This window comes from Solanum stenotomum, chromosome 12, assembly GCF_019186545.1.
Source record: "Solanum stenotomum isolate F172 chromosome 12, ASM1918654v1, whole genome shotgun sequence".
NCBI classification, from domain to species: Eukaryota; Viridiplantae; Streptophyta; class Magnoliopsida; order Solanales; family Solanaceae; genus Solanum; species Solanum stenotomum.
Genome location: NC_064293.1, coordinates 2,583,994 through 2,607,349, shown reverse-complemented (window position 1 = coordinate 2,607,349; position 23,356 = coordinate 2,583,994). Strand labels below are relative to the sequence as shown.

The window sequence follows — 23,356 nt, the reverse complement described above, 5'->3', positions numbered from 1 at the left end:
ATTGATCAATATTTGTACTCCAGTTTGAGAAGTGTTACAACAAGAATATGAACATACATTAAGTTTCCATGTATATATCAATGAAATTGTTATATGCAACTTATTTAGAGGGATACATATGATTACTTACCTTGGAATCTTCTGCAACTGTATTTTTATCTTTCAATCTGTGAATAATAGTATCACAACATTCCTCCGTTTACAATTGATGTGAGGCCAAATATAATATATATATTTTTAATTATTATTTGTTTCACATATAGTATTTTTTTTATTTGTCCTTTTTAGCATGAATTTTATGCATTGTGTTTAATAGTTTATTTTAGTTGTAGGATTAAATTGGTGTGAAGGTGAAGAAATTTGGAGCTAAAATGAATTAAAAATGAAAAATTACAGAATGAAATTAAGTAGGCAACTAACAACTCGATGGATTATATTTAATATAATAATATATAGTACGTATATGCGGCAAAGTGCAGAATTGAAGAGTAAGAATTTGAAGGAAATATGCACATACCACTTGTCAAGTTCTGAAGACATGCATAAATTGTTGAGGCGATACAGTGCAATACGGAAATCCAATTCCTTTAGGTTTTGGGTTTTTCAATTTGTTTTAGACTCAATTATTTTATTTAGGATTTTCTAGATCTATAAATATTAATAAGAATAATTATAGGAAATCCATCATGTTTGGTAGTGCAGAATTATCATACTTTTTACGGTTCTTTTATTCTTCTTTTCTTAGACATTAGTAGTTAAAGATCCTTGTTATGGGGCTGTAGCTATGAATGATTGTTGAACATCAATTTTATGTATTAGTTTGGTTATGATTTAGTATTTTGATATTAGGCCACCATTAAAATAAATTTATTTGTCTATTTTTGAATTCAAGAGACGAATATGTAGATAGACCAGAGAATAAAAGGAACACAATCTTTGTTGCATGCCACTGTATATATTTGTGTTTAGGATTGACACCCCGATAAACGACGTGCTTAGTTACGAAATAGAATGAAAAAATATTCAACAGTTGAGTCTGTCTATCCCCGCTCAACGATGTAGTTAGACGGTCAACTGGAGTAGGTGGTAAGGGGTCGAGAGTAAATTAGTAATTTGATAACCTTAGGAAATTTATGAAAGAGATATTATACATGAATTCTTAGTATATCACAGCCTTGGAATTGCCCCAATCATTGTATACGTTAATTTTATTAGTTAATCCATGCATTGTTAGTTTACAAATTAAAATCAAACTCTTTTATCACACTTGAATAATTAGTTAGAGATAAGTGTAATTTAGTAAAATAGTTAATCGACAAGTCTTTTGGGTTTCGTTAATCCGACTCTTTTAGAGCCACTATATTACTTGTGTGACTGCTTACACTTGTGTGTGCATTTGGAAGCAACAAGTTTTTGGCGCTGTTGTCTAGGACTTAGAAATTAATTATTTTTCTAGGTTATACTTTTTATTTTTTTTAACAAATATTTTTTTTCTTTTGAACAATTTGACACTCTTATTGATATGGATAATTGGGATAAATGGTGATTAGGTGATAGGTATCCTTGTAAGTATTGTATTGAACCCCACTTGGATATTGAATGTCATACTATACAAAAGAGCGGATTTTGCACACCTACCCAATCTTTTGAATGGAATGTATGCCATATGTGTGATGATCAAGATGGTCATTGGAATGGTTCTCCTAATTCTTATTGCCCTCCCCTGAACCCCCAATATGATTCTTCAGTTATTGGTGATGTTGTCGGTAGCGATTATATGGAGGATACAAAACAAGAGGCTCACATTAGGAATTTATCGAAACAAATATTGGACAAACAAAAGAAAACAATGAAATCCATGGAAATAACTCATTTAGCAATCACGAAAGAACAATTAAAATTTATGAAACTGCAGGCTAAGTTTGACGCTTATACATTGCAAAGTGCAGGCTTAACTAATACTCAATTAAAGGAAGAGATTGAATCCCAACAAGGAGAAAGTTGTGAAGAAGAAGATATATATTTCAGGTGGGTTAGTGTGTATCTGTTCGGGTGGAGGGTGAGCCAATCTTGGCTGCAGGAACAAGCTCAACTTCTCAAATTTCAAGAGTCTATCCATGATGGTCTAATATACATGAAAACCCAACTAACAGAAGCAAGAGTTGAACTCAGACAAGAAATTGATCAATTTGGCAAAGATATTCAGGACTTGGAGGATCACTTGAACAAAAAGATTGAGGTGTTTGATGTCAAATCACCAATTGTCGTGGATGATGACCAACTAGTGGATCAAAAAGAGAAAATCCAACCATTCAACTGTATTGTATTCCTTAATGTCAATATTGAGAAGGAGTACCAAAGTGAGAATGTTGATGTTGCTTTGGAGTTGAGCCATCTTGGATCTCATTCTAAATATTTTTCTATATTATGCTTGATTGACGACATGAAATTTGAGTCATCTGAACTGATGGTAGAGTTCCTAGATGAGGAACAAGACCTCTACATCCTAAAGTTTTCAAGTCCACATAGACAAAACGACATTCATCACATAAGGACAAAAAAGTGCAAGATGCAACATCTAGTGCTTGGTTCATTTATCTTATACAGCCACCCCTTGAGAGAAACAGAAAAATCGATGCAAAGTTATGGGTGCAATTCATATGTTCAAAGTAGAAAGAAAAGTGGTGAACTTACTTGTGTCGTACCACGGCGTTAAATCAGACGCTTATTGGGAGACAGCCAAATTTGTAGTGTAGGTTCTTATTTTTTATTTTTTAGTGTCACTTTTTTGTGTTGTTTTTGCATATTAGGGTAAGTATGAGTATCTAAAAATTTGAATCAAAGGAGCACGTTTAAGCTTAAGTGTCGGGTGCATACAACCCTTGATGAAAATTGAGAGAACATGCTACTAGTTAGTCCTAAAGGCCTTAATAATTTTTTCTAACCCTTGTTTTAAATTTTAATTGATGCTTTGGGGACATAGTATCTTTTAAGTGTGGGGTGGGAAAATGAATTCCTAATTTTACTGTTTTATTGAGTCTTTTTTTATGGATGGACTTCTCGGCTTTTATTTTCGATTCTTTTTCTGAGGATAGTCCCTTTGAACCGAGTATTTTTTTATTTTTCTAGGAGTAAATTTTCTTTTTATTTTATTATTTTTTGGATAAAAAAAATAAAAGTCCTTTTGACTTGTTTGATACTTTCTATTTAGGCCTAATTTTGAGTTGAACTTTTTTGTGAATGCTTGATTGCTAAGGAAATTCTAGACTCTTTGACACCTAGACTCATGGTTGTGACTTTGTAAAAAGCTTATTTTATTTTGTAGTTTGTTATGAAATTATCTCTCTTAGAAGTAGAGTTTATTCATCTTGATTGATACTTGTTCCATGTGGTGATAATTTGTTTATTCCATATTTTACATCTTAGTCTAGAATTTGTCCTACATATTATTGAAGCGAAATAAAAGGTGTAGTTTTGTTTAGGAGATGATAATAGGTTTTCTTTGATCTTTCTTGTGAATTTTAGCCTTTTCAGATATAATATTACTAGTTAGCCCTTGTGAGCCTGTAGTCTTTTATTGGTACCATATTTTGCTCTTAACTATTTTGTTGAATTCTAATTTTTGCACCTTGCTTCCTTGAGCACTATAGCATAGACTTATTATAATTGTTAAATCTAAATAAAAGGGATGGTTGAGTGTAAAAGGTAATCAATGATAGCTACAAAGTGATGAAAAATCCCTCTTTGAAAGAATGTGATACAAAAAAAAATGATTGAAGCATCCTTGAGATGATGAGAATTACTTGTGAAATAATTGATTAAGAGAGGGCTGACAATAAAGAGAAGAAAATAATGGGTAATGAAGTGTAAAAGTACAAAGTGTTTAAGAAAGTCTAAGTCACTATTATATAGTTTTCCTACCCATCCCCAAGCCTACATTACAACTCGTTATAGTCTTATTTGATTCTATTCGAGCATGCTTAATTAGTAGAGATGTACATAATGGCAAAACCTATGGTTCTTTGTGCATACATGTGAGTGTGAGAGTTGCTCTTTGATGCTAAGTCCTTAATTTATATTCAATCTTTTGAATTGAGTGTGTGGACTATTTATTCTGGTGAGAGCACTAGTTTCATAATAGATACATGATTTTATTAGATTTTTTAACTAGAGTAGGTGAGCAAGCTTGAATTTGATGAGTTCAGAGTCCTTTCTTGAGGTTAGGAGGTTGGAGGTTTGTTGTTTATTTGTATATCTTGCATAATGATCATTAAGTGTACTTGATGTTTTGAAATTTGTGTATGGCCTAATTTTTTTGTATCAACAAAAGTGGTGGCATCCCTAGTTTGATTTTTTTGAGATGAGCTCTAATGCTTGCTCGAGGACAAGCAAAAATTTAAGTGTGGGTGTTGATGTGAGGCCGAAAATACATTTTTAGTTATTATTTGTCTCACATTTAGTATTTTTATTTATCCTTTTTGAACATGAATTTTATGGATTGTGTTTATTAGTGTGTAGGATTAAATCGGTGTGAAGATGAATAAATTTCAAGTTAAAACAAATTAAAGATAGAAGATCATAGAAGAAAATCAACAAACAACTTCATTTATTGAATTTAATGTGTTGTAAAACTAAAGCAAAATAAGACAAGACATATAGAAGATGAAAGCAATAGAAATAAGGAGACAAGAGATGAAAGTTTTTCTTATTATTCCAAGTCTTCAAGTATTCACCAAATCTTCAAGTGTGTATGATATGAACCCTTATACCTCCCTAATCTAAGATAGTGTGATGCCACCAACAATCGATTTATTATACTACTCCCCTTAATTGAATCTCCAGGCCTGCCAAAGACTGCCCACTTACAAAATTGGCCTAATCCTATGCCAATGGACTCATGACATCCATGCACTGAGTCGTCAAATGACGCAGGTTAAGAAGACCCTAGTGTAACATAGAGGTATACAAAAGGTTAGTCATAAGCATGACATTAAACATGAATATAATGGAGGAGGTTATGGAGATGAAATGTTACAAGAATAATGATCATAAAGGTGAAGGTTATCTTCATAATGGAGGGAAGCAATGTAGTAACTTCTTGGTATAGTGGAAATCCACACTATATAATTTTATAACACTCCCCATTGGATGTCCATAGATAATATGTCATTAAAGCCTTAGGAAAAAACCATGTGGGAAAAAATCCTAGTGAAGAAAAAAGAGTACACATATCTTTTAATACGCTTTGCATGTTGCCTCGTTAAAAACCTTACCAGGAAAATCCAATTAGGATAAAATCATGGTTAAGGAAAAGAGTACAATGCGTATTTTTCTCCCCTTGATAAAAACTTTACTTGATATCTCGAAGATGATGCATTCCAATCTTATATCACAACTTCTCAAATGTTTATTTTGGCAATCCTTAGTGAATAAGTTTACAAGATTATCATTTGAATGGGTCTTTGAACGTTTATCCCACCATTTTTTTGATGATCATGTGTGAAAAAAATTCTTGGTGAAATATGTTTTGTCCGATCTCTGTTGATTGTATCCTTCCTTCAGTTGAGATATATATAATTTTCATATATAGTGGCTGGAATATCCTTTTCCAAAGGAAAATCACATATTTTCTGAAAATGATAGATCATGATTCCAACCAAACACACTCCCGACTTACTTCATAGATCAATATTATTTCTGCATGATTTGAAGAGGTAGTTACTAATGTTTGATTCTTTGATGCCAAGATATTGTTGTGCCTCTATATGTAAAAAAAATAGCGCATGTGTGATCGAGCTTTATGCAAATGAAATAAATATTTTGCATCTACATAATCAAATAGTTTCTGACTCGGAGATTGATCATTTCAATTTTATTGAAGCTCATCTTTTCTTCTCAAAGTAAATCACACATCTTCTATGCGTTGAGTCACTTGATTTGTTAGTTTCTTGGCATAACTTGAATGATAATATGACAATCCCTTCATATAACTTTCGTTGTGTTTATCAAATAATCTTCTAGCATTTGCATAACCAACAATCTGTAAGTGCACCAATTGTAACACCCCAAAAATCTAATGGCCTAAGCTAGAGCCTAACATGTAGTCTAGTAGCCTAATGGAGTTAAAACGTAAGGTTAGAATCCTAAAATAACCTTCCTAACTTAGGACTAATGTTTTAAGACCTACACGTCAAGGAATGACCCCTAAGGACCTCCCAAGGGTCCTTGAGGAGGACCCAAGTGAAGGCCCAAAAAGCTGTCAAATGACAGCACCACCTACAAGTGAGCACCCACGGATCGTGGATGGACCTACGCCCCGTAAGTGGAGGTCGTGGGTTGAGACTTAGGCTCCCCACCCTTTCATTGATCTTCACCCTCTCTGATGCAAAGCACGAGTGTGCAAGGCGAGGCGTGGCCCCACCGACGGTCCGTAGGTGGGGGAGTCGTAGGTCACACCTGGGAACCACCTAGGCTCGGCCAACTTAGGGGCTATTGGGTAAAATCCTAATTAAATAATTAAGGGTAGGGACGGTTATTATTAGTTATTTTATATATATTTAAGTACTTTTAACTATTAATAAACCCTTTTAACTCTCATAACTCACAAACTCAAAACTAAACCAACTTCCCTCCCAAAATATTCTCTCTCTAGACTCCATTGAAGAACAAAGAAGAAGGTCAAGATTAGGGTTCAAGATCCAAGATTTGCACTCCAATTCGTGGGAAAACATCAATTAAGGTATGTGAGACTTGATTCATGGAACACTTTTCTCCATGAAGCCCTTCAACTCTTGATTTCAAAATTGGTAACTTGTTCAAAAAACTAGGGTTTTCAATTTACCATGGGTTCTTTTTAAAAATGATTTTATTATGTTAATTGCATTATACTATGGATGATTTGATATTTAGTGGTGATTTTTATTGTAAAATTCCCCATGAACCCATGAACTCCCCCATGACCCCAATTTCATGAATTGTGATGGGTGTATTGATGCAAGATGATTACTATGAATTGTATCTATGTTAATCTACTTATTGAATCATGTTTTATTCATGCCTATTGTAGTATATTTAGGTGCAATTGTGAGACATGATTCATGACCTTGAAAGGGGTAAATTGCTAAGGTTTGTACATATTGATGAAAGTTGTGTATGAACTATTGATTCACTTAGAAAGTAAATCTCCTATGGCTAATGTGTAAAATATGGTATTGTTGAAATGTTGTTCTTCCCTTACCTTACACTTGATTATGTATGGGTAGCCTAGTATGATGATGATGTTGTTGTGTTTATTGAAAGGTTATCCTCATGAGGCACTATGAACAATAATGTGAAAGGCTTACTCATATGTTATGTTGATTCTAAGGTTGAAAGTCCATCCTCACCTTTAATGAATCTATGAGCTATTTTGATGGATTGTATTGAATGAAGGGTAGAGAATTTCTTCACACATGTAAATGCAATTCAAGACTAATTATGTATAATTTGGGAAATAATGCTTAGCACCGAGTGGATATGGAAAGTGAGGTAAAGGCCCTTTCGCCAATGCAGAACTCATGAGATGGAAGCTCCTCCACCAATGCAAGAGGTCGGGTTTCTAGAAGCAATCTCCCTATCCCATAACTATGTGCCAACATAGGACTTTAGCTAGTGGATCCACCTAAAGGCTAAACATGTTAGTTCTACCTTAGGCAAGTAGGACACCTTCTTTCGATGTGGGGCTACATGACACAGGATTTCATATAGCTCACGTGGTCTATGTTGGTTATGGCTACTCCTCCCTATATGACGAGATAATGAATGAGACATGAACTAAACTATGACTTCTTGGTGAGTTTACTTAGTAGGAGTGGAGGTATGGGACTTCACTTTTACCTTGCACAACTAGACTTAGTAAGACATTATGGGATGGGTTCCTTTATGTTATGATGAGATATGAATGTATGCATGTATGTTGAATGGATAGTTGATATGAATGACTTTCCTTATGTTCAAGTAATGTACATGACTAGTTCCTTAATTATGACTATTGATTATGATGAGGTCTAAAGGTGATATGTATGACTAAGGTATATTCAAAAGAGTACTTGGTAGGGTTGGTATTATGGGATGCCAATCATACATTGCACAAGTGTTCTTTAGTGGTTTCTAAGGTAATGGTTTCACTATGTTAAGAGTATAAATGTGATTATGGCTTGTGTTGTACATTGAACAGGTATGTTGATTTCCAAACTTGACAAACGCATACTTTTCAACTAAAATGTCATTTTTATCATAATTCAAGGATTTTATGCATTCTTCCATACTTAGTACTTTATGTGCTAACTCATTTCTTCTACATTTTGATAAGTGTAGGTTCCGGCTAGGTGTCATACACTCTCCGTTCTTGAAGAAGACTTGGATTGCTTATCTCCAAGTTGTGGTGAGTCCTCAAGTTCAAGGACGGATTATCCATTTCTTAGTTTATATTGAGACTTTTATTGATGTAATGGGCTAATTCCAAAACTTTGTATTCCTATGTTTTAGATGGTGAATGAGACAAGGTCTAGATTCTTATGATTTTCTTTATGAAAAGGAGTTGGACTTCGATTGTAAAAGTTTTAAATTTTCCGCATTATTCTTAAGGCTTTATGTGTATGATCATGCTAAGGGCTTGTATGCAACCCCTTCGGGGTCAAGTACATCGTGTTACGTCTAGGGGGTACTCCTGGGTCGTGACACAATTGCACTAATACATGACATTTTAAATCATTTTCATAAGGTTGAAAAGATTCTTTCTTTGTGTTAAGCTATCTCAAAATCATTGGGTACTCGATGGAATTGTTTTAAGACCTTTTAAATCCTTCAAGAATTATCATATAACCTTCATCGTCTAGTTAGACATGATAATCGTTCATTATACATAGTCGAGTATTTCATCTATTGCGAGACTGAAATAAGTCTAATTCCCCGAGGCACAAACTGTACTTTATATCTTACGATTATACTTTCACACAATGATTCATTTGTACCCACTGACATATATTTTGATCTATGAACTATAAGTTCAAAAGCATCACTTTTCTAAGTGAAACAAAATATACTTGAATAGTGCATTTTATTTGGTCAATCATTTGTCTGTCCACATTATATGACAGATTTGAATTCAAGATCCTCATAACCATTATAGCATTGAGTGCTACTTCATATCAAAGATATCGTCGACGGTCATTTTGATATCGATTCCAATACGACATAACTTATCGAAATCTCTTTATTTTTCATCATTTTTAGGTACCTGAACCTTTGCCAAGGTTTTATGAAATGTTATGTCGTAATGCTCTTTCAAAGCACTTACCTCATTATCATAGCCATATTGATAATTTGATCATTTCCTTCCTCGAGGAGTTTTACATTTGGAATCGATTGGTCTATCACGCTTCTGGTGTTTACCATAGACTATGTCTTTTAAGGACTATTTATTGGAGCATTTGCAGCTTAATTAAAATATTCGGTCAGCAACTACATCTGGCAAATTATTTGCAACATTTTGCAAATGAATTATCTCTTGAACTTCAAGTTCACATTTTTTTAACGAGGATCTAGATAATTTACCCCACACATAATTTTCAACTGCTAATCATATCTCCCCATAATGTTAGAAAATCTAACATTTACCCCCAACCTCAGTTGGGGATCCATCTTTGTATGTGGTGGAGCAACAAAATTATATGTGCACACATCAAATTTTTAGATGGAAATTATTTGGTTCCTAACCCTGAACCAATTGTGATGGGAGAACCTTGTTGGCTTGATGCATACATGTTAAATAAACTCATCTCATACCAAATTTTATTTGAGAGATTTGTTCTCATAATCAATGGTCTAGCTATAATTGGAGGTATACAATTTCTGCTAAACCAACCAACATTAGCAACATAATTTTATAGCTTGAAATTGTGCTCTTAATTTAACAATTCGAGCAAACAACCTTACAAAAATCAATTTGTAAGTTGATACAAATGCACATGTGACCAAGCAATAGATGCATTTATTAAATCATGATAGTAAGCGGTCCACATGGCAGGTGAACGGGCCCATATTCACCTTTCTATATGTTTCAAATAATTTCAGGGGATACAATCCTAACCTTAGTTGATACATTTATTATTTTGTCATGAGAACAAGCAACAAAAGATAATCTTGAAGAATCTTTTATTTCTTTAAACATATAGCCACGTAATTCTCAATTTCTTTTGCATCACATTTAAATTGGAATGGCCAACTAGTTATGTCAACTGATATTTATTCTAGTAAACTTCTAGTTTGTCTTTGCATGTGATTCCTTCATCATGCCAATATTTTTATTCAACAAAAAAAAAAGACGGTAACCTTTTATGTAAATATTCATAACTCGCTTTGATTGTAGTAATTTGAAGATATTTAATCTTTCAACAATTTACAATCTCAATATAATAAAAAAAATTCAATTACTCTGAAACTTAAAAAGTTTCTTTTGAGACTTACTACAATCTCAATATAATGAATTATTTCATTTTCTAGATAGTAACAAATTAGTCCTTCCAAAACTCTTAATTAATTTTATGTACTGCCACAAATTTCACAACACCATTCTTATGGTGACCATCTCCTTCAAGGAGAAAATTATTATTATTGTCATGGTTAAAATTATTACATGCAAGACTTATTTCTTGACAACCAGTGACAAATTTGTGTTGCCACACAACAACATTTATTTTGGTCATGACCACAACCTTTATAGAAAAGAATTTTTTTTTTATTATTTTGTGATCCAATAGTTAATGATAAAACATACCACAATATTTGTGTAGTACTCAATATATATGACCAAATGACTATTTATGTCAAAATATATTTTTTTCAATATCTCAAACCTCTCGTAGAGGTGAGATGTGACATTTATCCAACCATACATGAACATGTCTTTATCCATACGAACACAAGTCACATTCTCTTCAAGAAATGACCATAATCATTTGTACATGCTCCATAAGTTTTTATTAGTCATACTTTGACATTATCAAATTTATTTGACCTACCTGAACATCATTTTAAAAGTACTAATTATACTACCACTTTGTATTCCTTTATTTTGATGGAGGATTTATAAAACTTTTCAAATTGGATTGCACCAACAACAATGTGTCAAATAACCTTTCATGTCACTTTGATGGATAAAAATTACCTTCACGTTTGAAGGATCATCTTAAGAAACAATGTGCCCAATAACCTTTCATACCACTTTGATGGACAAAATTACCTTCACATTTGAAGGACCATCTTAAGAACCCATAATGTTCTTCCTTTTAATTACCACAATGATGATCATTAACATTTTACCACACTCATATTCATACATTCAACCACTTGTCATCTTTCAGACATAATATGCACTGCTACCACATTCACATAAGAGAATGAAGCAAATTAATTGGGCAAATTTCATGACATTCAGTCAAAAGTATACAACTTTATGTTAGTCATCATCATATCATCACTATAGTGCATTAGGACTTAAACTCAAAGTCTTACTCATATAAAGACGCCTTTGGTCATAAATCAATGGGACTTGAACCCAACTTCTTATTATCATGTTGCACCGAGACTTTACTCGATGTCTTACCACTTGGTGCGGTGAAACTTGAATTCACCGTCTTACCCTCAATCAATGTCTTAATAAACCAAATGCATTACCAAAAAATAAATATTGAATACCATAAATATAATCTCAATTTGACGTAAAATTGAATAAAAATGAACCAAACTAATTAATTAGAACATCATGTTGGAACCATATAAAGGTCCCAACTTAAAATAAAGTAAAATATTTTAATAGTCCCTCTCAATATTGTTATGAAGATTATCATAATTTACTAACCATTTTAAAATAATCATAAAACAAGCTTTATTTAAACAAATAATATATAGGATATGAAGTATACCTTGCAACCGAAGAATTACTAGGATAATTCATAAAAATCAAGAAATACCTACCATTGATTTTTTACGGAGAATGAGCAACTCGTGCTGATAATGTGTTGTAAAACTAAAGCAAAATAAGATAAGAAATATAAAAGATGAAAGCAATAGAAATAAGGAGACAAGAGATGAGAGTTTTTCTTATTATTCCAAGTCTTCAAGTGTTCACCAAATCTTCAAGTGTGTACAATATGAACCCTTATACCTCTATTTATACAAAAGTTAGTCATAAACATGAGATTAAACATGAATAGAATGGAGGGGGTTATGGAGATGAAAGGTTACAAGAATAATGATCATAAAGGTGGAAGTTATCTTCATAATGGAGGGAAGTAATGTAGTAACTTCTTGGTATAGTGGACATCCACACTATATAATTTTATAGCACAATATAATAATATAACACATTATGTTAAAAGTGAAAAGAATTTAGGCAAAAATTAGATTATGATTTTACTCCTACATTAAATTTAAATGTTATAAATTATTTAATAAAATAAATATCTATTAATCAAAATATTTTAAAGTCTTTTCACCTCCTAAATTTATTGCAAGCTAATAATTAAAGCTAAACAGTACTCTAAAGAAATTATAAATTGATTTAGGAAGTAAAACAATGATCACTTGTTAATTTATTTTCTGTCATATTAATATTGCTTAATGAATCAACCATAATAATCTCTCTCTATATATATATATATATAAAATTCTATTTGTATTTTCTTAATTAATAAGCTAATTTTTCCATTACTTATAAGTTATAATATTCTAAAAGTCATCATATTTACTTCAATCTTTCAACCTTTCATTACTTATGATGAGAAGACCAAAAGTCACTATCTTAATTATTCAAACCATTAATGATTTTAATAATGCTGAAAACAAGAATTCTGTGAGTCACTACACCTATTAGTATAAATGTATATATCTGTCATGCTTCTTTTTTCCTTCCATAGATTTCTCATTTGCATATCAAATTTTTAGTTATTATTGAAGATTTTTATTTGTGCTTATGAGTTTGATGTTATATTTTTCTTTTTTATGTTTGGTAATAATTATTATAAAATTAATTAATTTTTTTGCATGTTCATGTTTGAATCGAAGCAAGACTCATATGATTTCTAATCGTATTTGAGTTGATCATGACGATATTCAACATATATTCAGTTTATTTTTTATTTTTCTTGCATAATGGATATATATACAAAAAAAAGTCGAATAATATATATACTATTTAAATTTATTATTTACAATATAAACATTGTATCAAGTACTTTGAGTTAAACGTTCAATCACGTTTCCAAAAACTAGTAGTCTGTGTATGCGGCAAAGTGCAGAATTGAAGAATATGAATTTGAAGGAAATATTCACATGCCACGTGTCAAGTTCCGAAGACACACACATTGTTGAGACGGTACAATGCAATACAGAAATCCAATTCCTGGGGGTTTTGAATTTTCTAATTTGTTTTGGACTCAATTATTTTATTTAAGATTTTCTAGATTTATAAATAGTCCATAATAATAACTTTAGGGTTCTTTTCTTCTACGTTTCTTAGACATTAGTAGCTAAAGACCCTTGTTCTGAGTTGTAGCTATGAATGATTTTTGAACATCGATTTTATGGATTAATTTGATTATCGTTCAAATTATTTTTGTATTCTTGATTTAGCATTTTGATTTTAGGCCACCATTAGAATAAATTCATTGTCTATTCTTGAACTTGAGAGACGAATAGATAGATAGACAAGAGAATACAAGAAGTGTGATCTTTCTTGCATTCCACTTGTTTAGATTTCTGTTTAGGATTGACACCTAGACGAATACAATGCTTGATTACGAAACAAGATGAAAAATAAATGTTCAACAATTGAGTTTGTCTATCCACGCTCAACGATGTAATTAGATGGTCAACTGGGGTAGGTAGTTAGAGGTCGAGAGATCATGATCAAAATATCAACCTTGTAAATCAATAATTTGATAACCCAAGGAAATCCATGAAAGAGATGTGATACATGGATTTTTAGTATGCTGCAAACCTGGAATTGCCCCAATCATTGTAAGTTAATTTTATTATTTAATTCTTGCATTGTTAGTTTACAAATAAAACACAAACTCTTTTGTCACACTTGAATTAATAATTAAAGATAAGTGTAATCCATTAAAATAGTTAATCGGCAAGTCCTTTGAATTCGATAATCTAACTCTTTTAGGGCCATTATATTACTGCAAACACTTGTGTGGATTTGGAAGCAACAACAACCAATAAACTCATACCCTTGTATTTGTAATCTTGCGCCATTCTCCTTAGCAAATAAGTATAAATAGTGCACATTGTTTGTCAAGAATTACATAACATTTTATAGCTTACATCCTGTTGGAATAGGTAATTGAGAAAGCATTATTTAGGAGATAATCTAAACAAATGCTAAGCCAAGTTATGTCTCCTCTCATCAAGTTTAATTTGTTTGAAAAGTATAGTATATCATAACACAATTCAAAACGTCATCTCCATGATAACGTGTGAGTCTAACATATTTTCAGTAGATAATCTAAAATCTCAAGCCCTATGAACACTTCCCTTATGTATGGTGATAATCAGCAAAGAATTGAACAAGTGTTTATAAATTAAATTACAGTAGTTCAGTTTCAAGTATTTGCTTCCAAAATTGCCTGCACAAACACAAGGACCATCAGATGAATAATAAGTTGAACTTATTAGTAAAGAAAATTACAATGTACCTTGTTTAATGATTGTTTCTATCCAAGATACTTCAGTAAGACACCATCATTCCCCAGGACAAACCCCTGGTTATCATTGATAAACCTGCATCACAAAGATTGACTCAGAGTAAATCAGACCTTTCTCCTCAAATTTCATTGTGCCGTCTAACTTTGTTTTCATGTGAAATCAAATTATAGGAAACCAAGGCTGATGATATTATAATACAAAGTGGGAAAGTATGGAGTTATCTTTAGTAGTTTACTCACAGTTTCCTCATTAGAGACAGCAAACTAAGTATACCAGCAAGCTTAAAGAATGAAGGTTGGCATATATGGTTTAGAGAGGAATGGAAAATTACGAGGACCTAGAAGAAAGGAGGAGGGAGGGGCAGAATTCAAGATGCTAGAAGAGAGTAGACAGTTCAAACTTGAGACTTTAAGTTGAATGTGAAAAAAGTCACAAATTAAGTAGATAAAATCTTGAAGCTGCGCATTGGAGCTTACTTCACTGAATAAAGATTTGCAGCAATATTATCAGCCGCTTTGTCACGAATCCATGTCTTTCCACCATTGGTGGTCTTCAACAAAATCCCACTGCCACCAGCAGCCCAGGCCTCATCCTGAATAGCAAACATATTTGCATTGTCCAATACATTAACAACAGAAAAATGATCAAATATAAAATGTAGGAACTAATTTTAAAACATCAAGTTTTATTATTTACAAAATGACCCTATTTTCCCCACTCCTCCCCCTACCCACCCCTTCTACCGCCACGGCCATCACCACCACCGTCTCCTCTGCTACTACAGCCACCTCTCCTCTATCACCAAAGTTTGGGAAGAAAGGAAAAGAGAAGTTTTTAATACTATGCACCCCAAAGTTTTTAATTAAAATAATCAGGTAATGGTATTTGACCAAGTCAATGTCACCAATTTTAATTTCAAAACTTGAAAGACCCCTTCTATTCATTTTTCTCACGTTAGATAGTGCTTAAAGTTAAAACTTTATTTTTGCATATTTTTGATACCCATACATATTTTACACATCAAGACTAACTTAGATTTTGGAACAAAAGTATGCTGACTGAGATACAGTGATATACAGGCATTCCGTGGATAACAACATTTCTTAAAAAGATAGTTCAGCTCAAGTAAGTGAGCAAATCATACTGACTAACAGCATCGTGCTCCACAACCCTTCCCCAAACGAACAGGAGAAAATAATAATATTGGTGATTCAAGATATTTCAAGGAAATGGTGCTTTTGGGGCATTTAAATGTGAGCATCATTAAGCAATACATCAGTTTTCACCCAAACTCACTCATGTAGTACATAATGTTTTATTTAAGGCAACTATGCACATACCTGTGAGCGGTAGCCAACATCAAGAATGCCAAAACCACGGCTTTGTACTGAAACTTCTTCAAAGTCCTCTGTTAACTGCAGATCAAGGACAACATTGAGCTTCATTATAAAAAAACAAGAAGAAATCAGAATTGCTACGGATAGCAAAAGCTCATACTCTAGAACCAAGTCAAAGGACCAAAACCTGGTCCACTCCATTCTCTGCCATTATAAGACTTTGAGCCCTAGTATTCATTCAACCCATTAGGCTACTTAATTGCTTATCAAACCAGCATTTTAAATATAGCCTCAAGAAAGTCTATCCAGTCAACCTCAGGTCATGTGCCCAGGATCATTGATATATGATATACTCTCATTAATAAATAGAAGAAACGTAGTACCTTAAGTGAAGGTAGTTAGTTGTATGTATCTTAAACTCGCTGTAGTCTGCTAACGCGTACCAGCTTCGTGTCATTGGGTTTTAAAATTTTACAAGTTTACTAAAACCGTCTCCATCTTGAGTATGAATAACACTTAAAATCTTTACAAGGTACATATTAAACTGTGGTAAGAACGGTTGAAAGAATCAAAAATCCTAGTACCCAATATATGTAGATGAGCCAAAATGTCTCCCGTCATGAGATGGTTATCGATAGCTAAATTCACTTAACTAAGATACTTGACCAGCCTTGTCAAAATGCAGTTAATCTATGATTTTTGATAAGGATGTTATGAACTCCGGAGTCCTGCTCCAAGCAATTAGCTCAATGGAGATAACATGACAAGTTTTCTATATGTGGAAAAGGAATAGCTTGCCCTACTATCTGTACAGGTCCTCTAAATAGAGGTTACACGTTACATTCATGTTGACTTGGGAATACCTTCCAAGTAATTTACTAAAAAAGAACAAGAAAAATTTACAATCAAGGATCATTCATGGTAGTGACAGATAATGGGTTTCTTTCATTATTTTAAATAAGAATTGAAATTGGAACATTTAGGTAATGCACAATATTTAATACCAAAGTAAACTTATGAGAAATCAGAAGATCCTAAATATAGTCGATTTACAGAGATTCAACATTGCATCTTTAGATAAGATTCTACCTAAGGAAGTTGATTTCTTCAACTGAGATGTCAATGCAATTGAGCAGGCAAACAAATGTGTAAAGGATAGTAGGATATATTATATTTCATCTTATCCCAAGAAGAAAAATTTATTTCATGCTAGTTTGATTTACATTATTACATGCTACTTCTTTCTTTTCTTTTCTTCTAGTTAATGCTATTATGTTCTTGTATTGCCAGACAGTCTGTAGCAGTTGAAAGTATGATCATAATTTACTAACCCCTGTGCCCTTGCTAAGGTATAGCCCTCCACCACGCACAAGTAGCCAAAGACCACCATCAGCCCTCCAGCCCATGCTTTGGATTCTTCTAGCCACGGCTCTGTTATGTGGTTGCCAGTATGCCTGTAATATATTATGCATAAAACTACATGTATAAATATACAATTATAAGTTTTGAAGTAAAAAGGGAAGAAATTTAAGCGTAACAGTTTATGCTACATAAGGCAATGAACTTCTTAATTAACACGAACATGAAAAAAGTACGTGTTAAAGAAATAATACCTGCCCTGGCTCCCAGGTCAGGTAGAAGTTGCCACGGCTTGAAACTGCTACATAACGTCCATCAGGAGAGCGATTAACAGTACTGAAAGTTCCTGTATAGTAACTGGCACCACTAATGCCACTAGAAACTGTTCTGCAATTTCATTAAGGATGGCTGTCATTCTCCATATAAAGAAGAAACAAAAATAAGCTTGGCAAGTAATGAATCATGAACCCCCAGAAGATCTTAACAACTTTTAGCCATCACCTATGACCTAAGACAGCATCAAAATTGATAAGGTACTTAAGCCAAAAGCATAAATCTTTGTCACAAAAGGTAGGGTTTTACTCGTCAAAAACAATTTAGCTAGCATCATCTTGTTTAGCAAACTGTCGGTAGTTAAAAGCACAACCAGTAGACTATCGGTAGTTAGCAATTCTCCTGATAAGTAGAAACCAGAACTTGAGAGTAGAGCATATTCAATGATTCAAGAGAGACCCGGATAATAGGTTTAACCAAGTACATATTACCCTAAAGAAGAGTGGAAAACCCGCCTTTCAGTTACTAAGTTTTTGCATTTTCTTTTCCTTTTCATTAATGAAACTCAAACCAAAATATATCTGTTCATTGAGTTTCTCTCATTTCATTGTAGAAGTAGCACACCAACCTCAAATCAAGATTTGACACTTCTGACGTACACCTTCTCAGAGATTACCTATTAAGGGTAGCGGAGACAGTTTCTTGAATAGCAGCTTTCCAGTTGTATCCCTTGTTTGATGTAATATATATTGCACCTTCATCAGTTACCATTTCTGCACTTTGTTCTCCAGTTGCCTTGATATAAACCTGTATATCAAAATGATTTTCTTTCCTTATGATCAGTAGCAAGAACAAATAGAAGAAAGGTAGTCAGATTGTGTGCCTTGGTATGTAGGTAGAGTTAATTGCCATTATTGAAACAAAGGTATAGATGAACAAGAATCAATTACCAAAAAACAAAAGGGGACAGAGGAACAAGACTGCTGCACAATTAACATAACATGAAGACCAATACACATTGATATATCGGCAATCAACATAACATGAAGACCAACACACATTGATATATTCTCTTCTTTTAGCTCAATGTCAAATTAACATTAGTAGAAAGTGGAGATTTCACTGCAATCACTATTGATCATAGTGGCTATCTTTCTTAACGCCTAATGTCTCAGATCCTAAAAGGCAAGCGTTTATATTTTATTGGGAGTTGCAGCTAGCAATGCCGTTCTTAGACTTGTATTTCCCCATTATTTCATCTATTGTTGGAACACGGCATTGATTGTCTGACCGCTTAATATCCCCATAAACAGCCATCTCAATCTTGTCAAGGTCATTGTCGCTAAAGTTGATGTCACAAGAATATCCTTTCAAATGTCTTGTGTCAACTGCAACCTTGTCTGCTTTAGATCTATTAACCCTTGTTTGAAGAATTTGACAATTATCTGACACTGAATCACCACCTTTAGAGAAGGGAACAATGTGATCATACTCAAAGCAGAGGCAACCTTGGCAGCTGTGGAATCGCTTGCCAATAATGTTGCCAGCTGCATCTTTTCTCCACCTCTCGGGATCTCGACCTGGAACCTTCTCTGCTTTGGACCAGCATTTCTTTCTAGCCTCCGAGTCAAAACTTCTAGGCCTTCCATCACTGTTTCCGCTTGTAAAACCACTGTTATTCACGCTGAGCTGATGCAAAATTGAAGGTTATCTCTTTCTTGTTTCTTCACTTTCATTCTCCCAGCCCAAGGGAAAGAAGTTGAGAGGAAGAAATGATAGTTCTCTACTTTGATGGAAAACAAGCAAGTTTAAAATGAATCCATTTTTTTGATGTATTAATTCAATTTTGCAACCTTGTTATGTATTTCAATAAATTCTTAACTAAAACAACAGATTATGAGATCAGTGTGGAGGATATTTACATAAGCAATTAAGAATGTCTTCAGTGGCATGTTACAATTTTGAAGGTAAAAGTGAGAAAGGAACTGTTCTAGTTTTTTGAAATTTCTACAGAATCATTTACAAGACAAACTATAGATATTGAAAAGTTACATCAACACCTGCCCTTTCTAAATCCAGCATGTTTTGGCATACAGTGACCTTGGAACAAAGCATCATACCTCAGTTTTGGTATTGTCTTTCAAGGAAATTGTTCAAAATATGCTTGAGATCTTACCAAACAGTATTTTCAAGCAACAGTTGGTTGTTATGAAGCAAAGTGATAGTATTTTGTTATAGTTGAAGTGCTAGCAAGGAGTTCTTGAGAAACGCGCAGAGGAAGGGGTGGGGGAGGAGGGAGGGAAAAAATTTCATCTAAATTTAAAGGATACATAGTGAAGATGAATGCATATCGTCACTACATATTGACAATATGCCTCTAATTATAATTCATCCCGACTCTACTGACTTAGTCAAGAAGAGGCAGTAGCACGATCTATATAGTGAAGATGAATGCATATCGTATGCATTAAACTTGCTAAGCAATGAAGCAATCAGATGTCAAAGAGGCAGCAGCACGATCTGATTAAAACAAAACACCCATTGAGCACGTCTCACATATCTTTTCACACTAGCAGGATCACTATAACTGATTGCATCTCAACAGTTACATCTACTTATTCATCACTATACTTAGATTCTTCCCTTTCAAAAGGAACATCGTCTCTAGGGATTCTATCGCCACCTACCAAAACGACTGGAAATGTTTCAAAAGAAAAAAAAGTAGGTATACAACGTGCAAAAAGTTCATGCCCTTCTTTATTCATGCCCGGAAATCTTTGACTTTTTGTAACGTGCTTGCATTATTAGATCAAGTTTACATCCTGCAATGTAGTTATTTCTTGACTGAGCATATGCGAGTTACTACATGAAAGATAACGGTGAATGTCAACAGCTCCAAATGGCTTGTAATGGTCATATATGCTACCACAAATAATACTTACTCCCCATGCTTTACATAGAAGAGTATGGATGAAAAATACGGTCATTGGACAATATTTATACAAAAAATTTGTGCAAAACAAAAATAGATAGCCATACTTTGTGTAAAGGTTTCTCGAGTGTTCCCAAAAAGTTCTTTTAGAAATTGTGCCTCAAGAAAGATTTCAACCAATGTTTGTAAGAAAGAATTTTTTGAGAAAAACCTTAACCAACCATATTTAATAGAAAAACTATTCACAAACATCAAAATATTATTACGAAGCACTAAAGCGTATGTGCACAGTGACTCATTCCAAGCAAAGTTTTCTACTAAGGTTTTAAACATCTGAGTTATCAATTTACCCAGAAAGTATAATGGGCTGCAACACACATGCTCAAATTTTGAATAAGTACCGAGAAGAATTGAAAAATATTATGCCTACCATGTCACCAGGAAGTTGAGAACTCAAAGGTATCCGCTCCCAGTTTTCACCAGCATCGGAAGTATGCAACAAGATTGCTGGTTTTCCAATAATCCACCCTTCCTTGCCTTTAAAACTGATAGAATTAAACCTATAATTGAAATCTTCCTCTTCGGCAGAGGCTATGGATCTTGGTACCCAAGTGGTTCCTCCATCCTTTGTTTCCAAAATAGTTTGCCTAGTCCCCAGAACAAAACCTGCCAGCCATTGTTCCACCAATAAGCACAAATCTTAAACTCAATGTGTAAAACACACGGCTGTGCAGTAAACAAATATCTTCAAAGGACGATTTCCCGTCATTATTCAACTAAATCAAGAAAATATCCTTAAATATAAAAGCACAAAACAGCGAGGTTGTGCTTGATGATATCTTATCACTTTTAACCAAATTAAGTACAAACCTCAAACTCAATGCACAGCACCATCAACCTATCAATAATGCTTACTATATTAGATGCTTTGAGTTTCAAAAAGTATATATATTAGCTGATTTGTCATTATTGTCTGTATGGATTAGTACAATTCTTAAACATTGCGCGCATTAGATCCCAAGGCTGTTGGATATTCTTCTATCTTCAAAGCGATGATTTAAACTTCAGCATTTCTTCTATCCTAAGAAGAACTACTTAAACTCCTCCAATCAGTTAGCTAAATTGAGAACAATTCTTTAACAATTTCCGCAGCATTCTAGAGCTTTGAGCATACTTAGGTCACAATTAATCCAACTTTTAAAGAAGATCTCTTATCCAGTTGTTGTTCTAAAATACAATGAAGTATCACATATTTATCTTGAAAGATGAATATTTCAGCCCATCATTCAAATTTGAGTAGCACTTTTAAAGCTGAATTCTCCAAATTACAAACAAAGACTGTGAACAGAGTATAGACAGTTAAAACATACAATTTTTCCCAAAAAACCTCAGATTATTAAGAGTATTTCAACACGTTATATGAAGTTTCTTTGTTATCAACTTTTCCCACATCCAAATTTTATATCCAATTATTTGCATTTTGAGGTTTCGTCGATATATAGCAAAGCAAAATCTAATTAGTTTCCCACCCACATACCGTGATTGGGGTCGTCTGGAACGAAAGCAATGTCTAGAAGGACGACACCAGGGTTAATAGGAAGAAAAACTCTTTCCCATTCAGAGAGAGGAGTCTCTTCAGCTTTGGCAGCAGGGATAGGAGAGAGGCTAACTCCTAGTAATGGAGGGAGGGCAATGGCAGCAGCAGTCTCAGCGATCAACTGTCTGCGGTTAATATTAGCTGCTCTGCATAAAGGCAACCGAGGTGGAAAGTTGTGGGGAAGAAGAGGGCGGGGAGTGGTAGTTAGAGGCTTGAGAGGAGTGAAAATGGAGTGAGCCATTCTATTTGTTGGTGCAACACTTTCCATACTCTTTTGATCTTATCACAATGGGAAATTGCCTTTCGCGGGATGTTTCAAGCGCAAGTTAGATGGGAATACATACGAGTGGTCATAAATTCGTTATCACATTTCTCCTCAACAACATTATGCTATATTTACTATTTACAATCATAAACCAACTGGGGATGTAGCTCAGATGGTAGAGCGCTCGCTTAGCATGCGAGAGGTACGGGGATCGATACCCCGCATCTCCATTCTCATTTTTTCTGTATTTTTTGTTTTATGTATACATTTTTTAAAAAATACCTCAATTTCTAGAAACAAACAAAATCATCCAGCTTTTAAAATAAATAAATTTGAGCATAAGGCTCATTTTATGAAACATATTTTAAAAGAGTAATATTTCAATATAAATGTCATATATTATATCTCATATACGAGCTACTACATAATTAGTATAAATATTTTTTTCACTTTATTTTGAATTTTTGATATTAGAGTTGTGTTTGATTATAATTTTTGCAAATAATATTTGGTTGTTTGAATGTGATAAGTTTCTTTAAAATACATGAAATATAATTTAAATTATGTCATTTTTATAAATATAAATAATTTAGGGTACAATTTGAAAATGAAAGATACAGTGAAAAATATGGAATTTTGGATAAGGAGACATTACACTTATTTTCAAAATTAAAATTATTCAATAAACGTAAAAATTCTCATGATCAGTCAAGTTCTTAAACACACTAATTATTATAAATGTATTGTACACTAATAATTGCATGTGGAAAATTCTAAATTTTATCAAGTCACGGTAGACAATTCAATATGTTATCACTTCATGTAGACATTTACACTTTATA

At 33.3% G+C, this 23,356-nt stretch overlaps 2 protein-coding genes and 1 non-coding gene across 4 annotated transcripts in view; 1 reads left to right on the top strand and 2 right to left on the bottom strand.

The window, feature by feature from the left end:
• Positions 1-23,356, bottom strand: part of LOC125846589 (uncharacterized) — a 656,804-nt gene that overhangs the window by 480,511 nt on the left and 152,937 nt on the right. The window lies entirely within an intron of this gene.
• On the bottom strand, positions 14,594-22,559 carry LOC125846594 (photosystem II stability/assembly factor HCF136, chloroplastic). 2 transcript variants are annotated; one of them, XM_049526128.1, is made up of 9 exons: positions 22,190-22,559; positions 21,083-21,318; positions 18,397-18,527; positions 17,702-17,834; positions 17,420-17,542; positions 16,092-16,166; positions 15,228-15,343; positions 14,742-14,826; positions 14,594-14,672 (listed from the first exon to the last, which is right to left on the bottom strand). In XM_049526128.1, the coding sequence occupies exons 1-8, from the start codon at positions 22,515-22,517 to the stop codon at positions 14,760-14,762; spliced, it is 1,209 nt and encodes a 402-aa protein (XP_049382085.1). In that variant the 5' UTR covers positions 22,518-22,559; the 3' UTR covers positions 14,594-14,672; positions 14,742-14,759. The 2 variants fall into 2 exon arrangements, with proteins under 2 accessions (XP_049382085.1, XP_049382086.1); XM_049526129.1 differs by lacking the exons at positions 14,594-14,672; positions 14,742-14,826; positions 15,228-15,343; ... (2 more) ...; positions 17,702-17,834; positions 18,397-18,527 and adding an exon at positions 18,774-19,409 and having other exon boundaries at positions 22,190-22,544.
• On the top strand, positions 22,672-22,744 carry TRNAA-AGC (transfer RNA alanine (anticodon AGC)). Its single transcript has one exon. It is a non-coding gene; the product is annotated as a tRNA-Ala (tRNA).

What these genes read in the sequence shown, in the direction of transcription:
- LOC125846594 (XM_049526128.1), bottom strand. Translation starts at nt 22,517, where the DNA reads ATGGAAAGTGTTGCACCAACAAATAGAATGGCTCACTCCATTTTCACT. An exon ending in TGACCTGGGAGCCAGGGCAG is followed by an intron (nt 17,543 to 17,701) that starts GTATTATTTCTT and finishes AATATATTACAG; the next exon opens with GCATACTGGCAACCACATAA. An exon ending in GCAAATCTTTATTCAGTGAA is followed by an intron (nt 14,827 to 15,227) that starts GTAAGCTCCAAT and finishes TTTGTGATGCAG; the next exon opens with GTTTATCAATGATAACCAGG.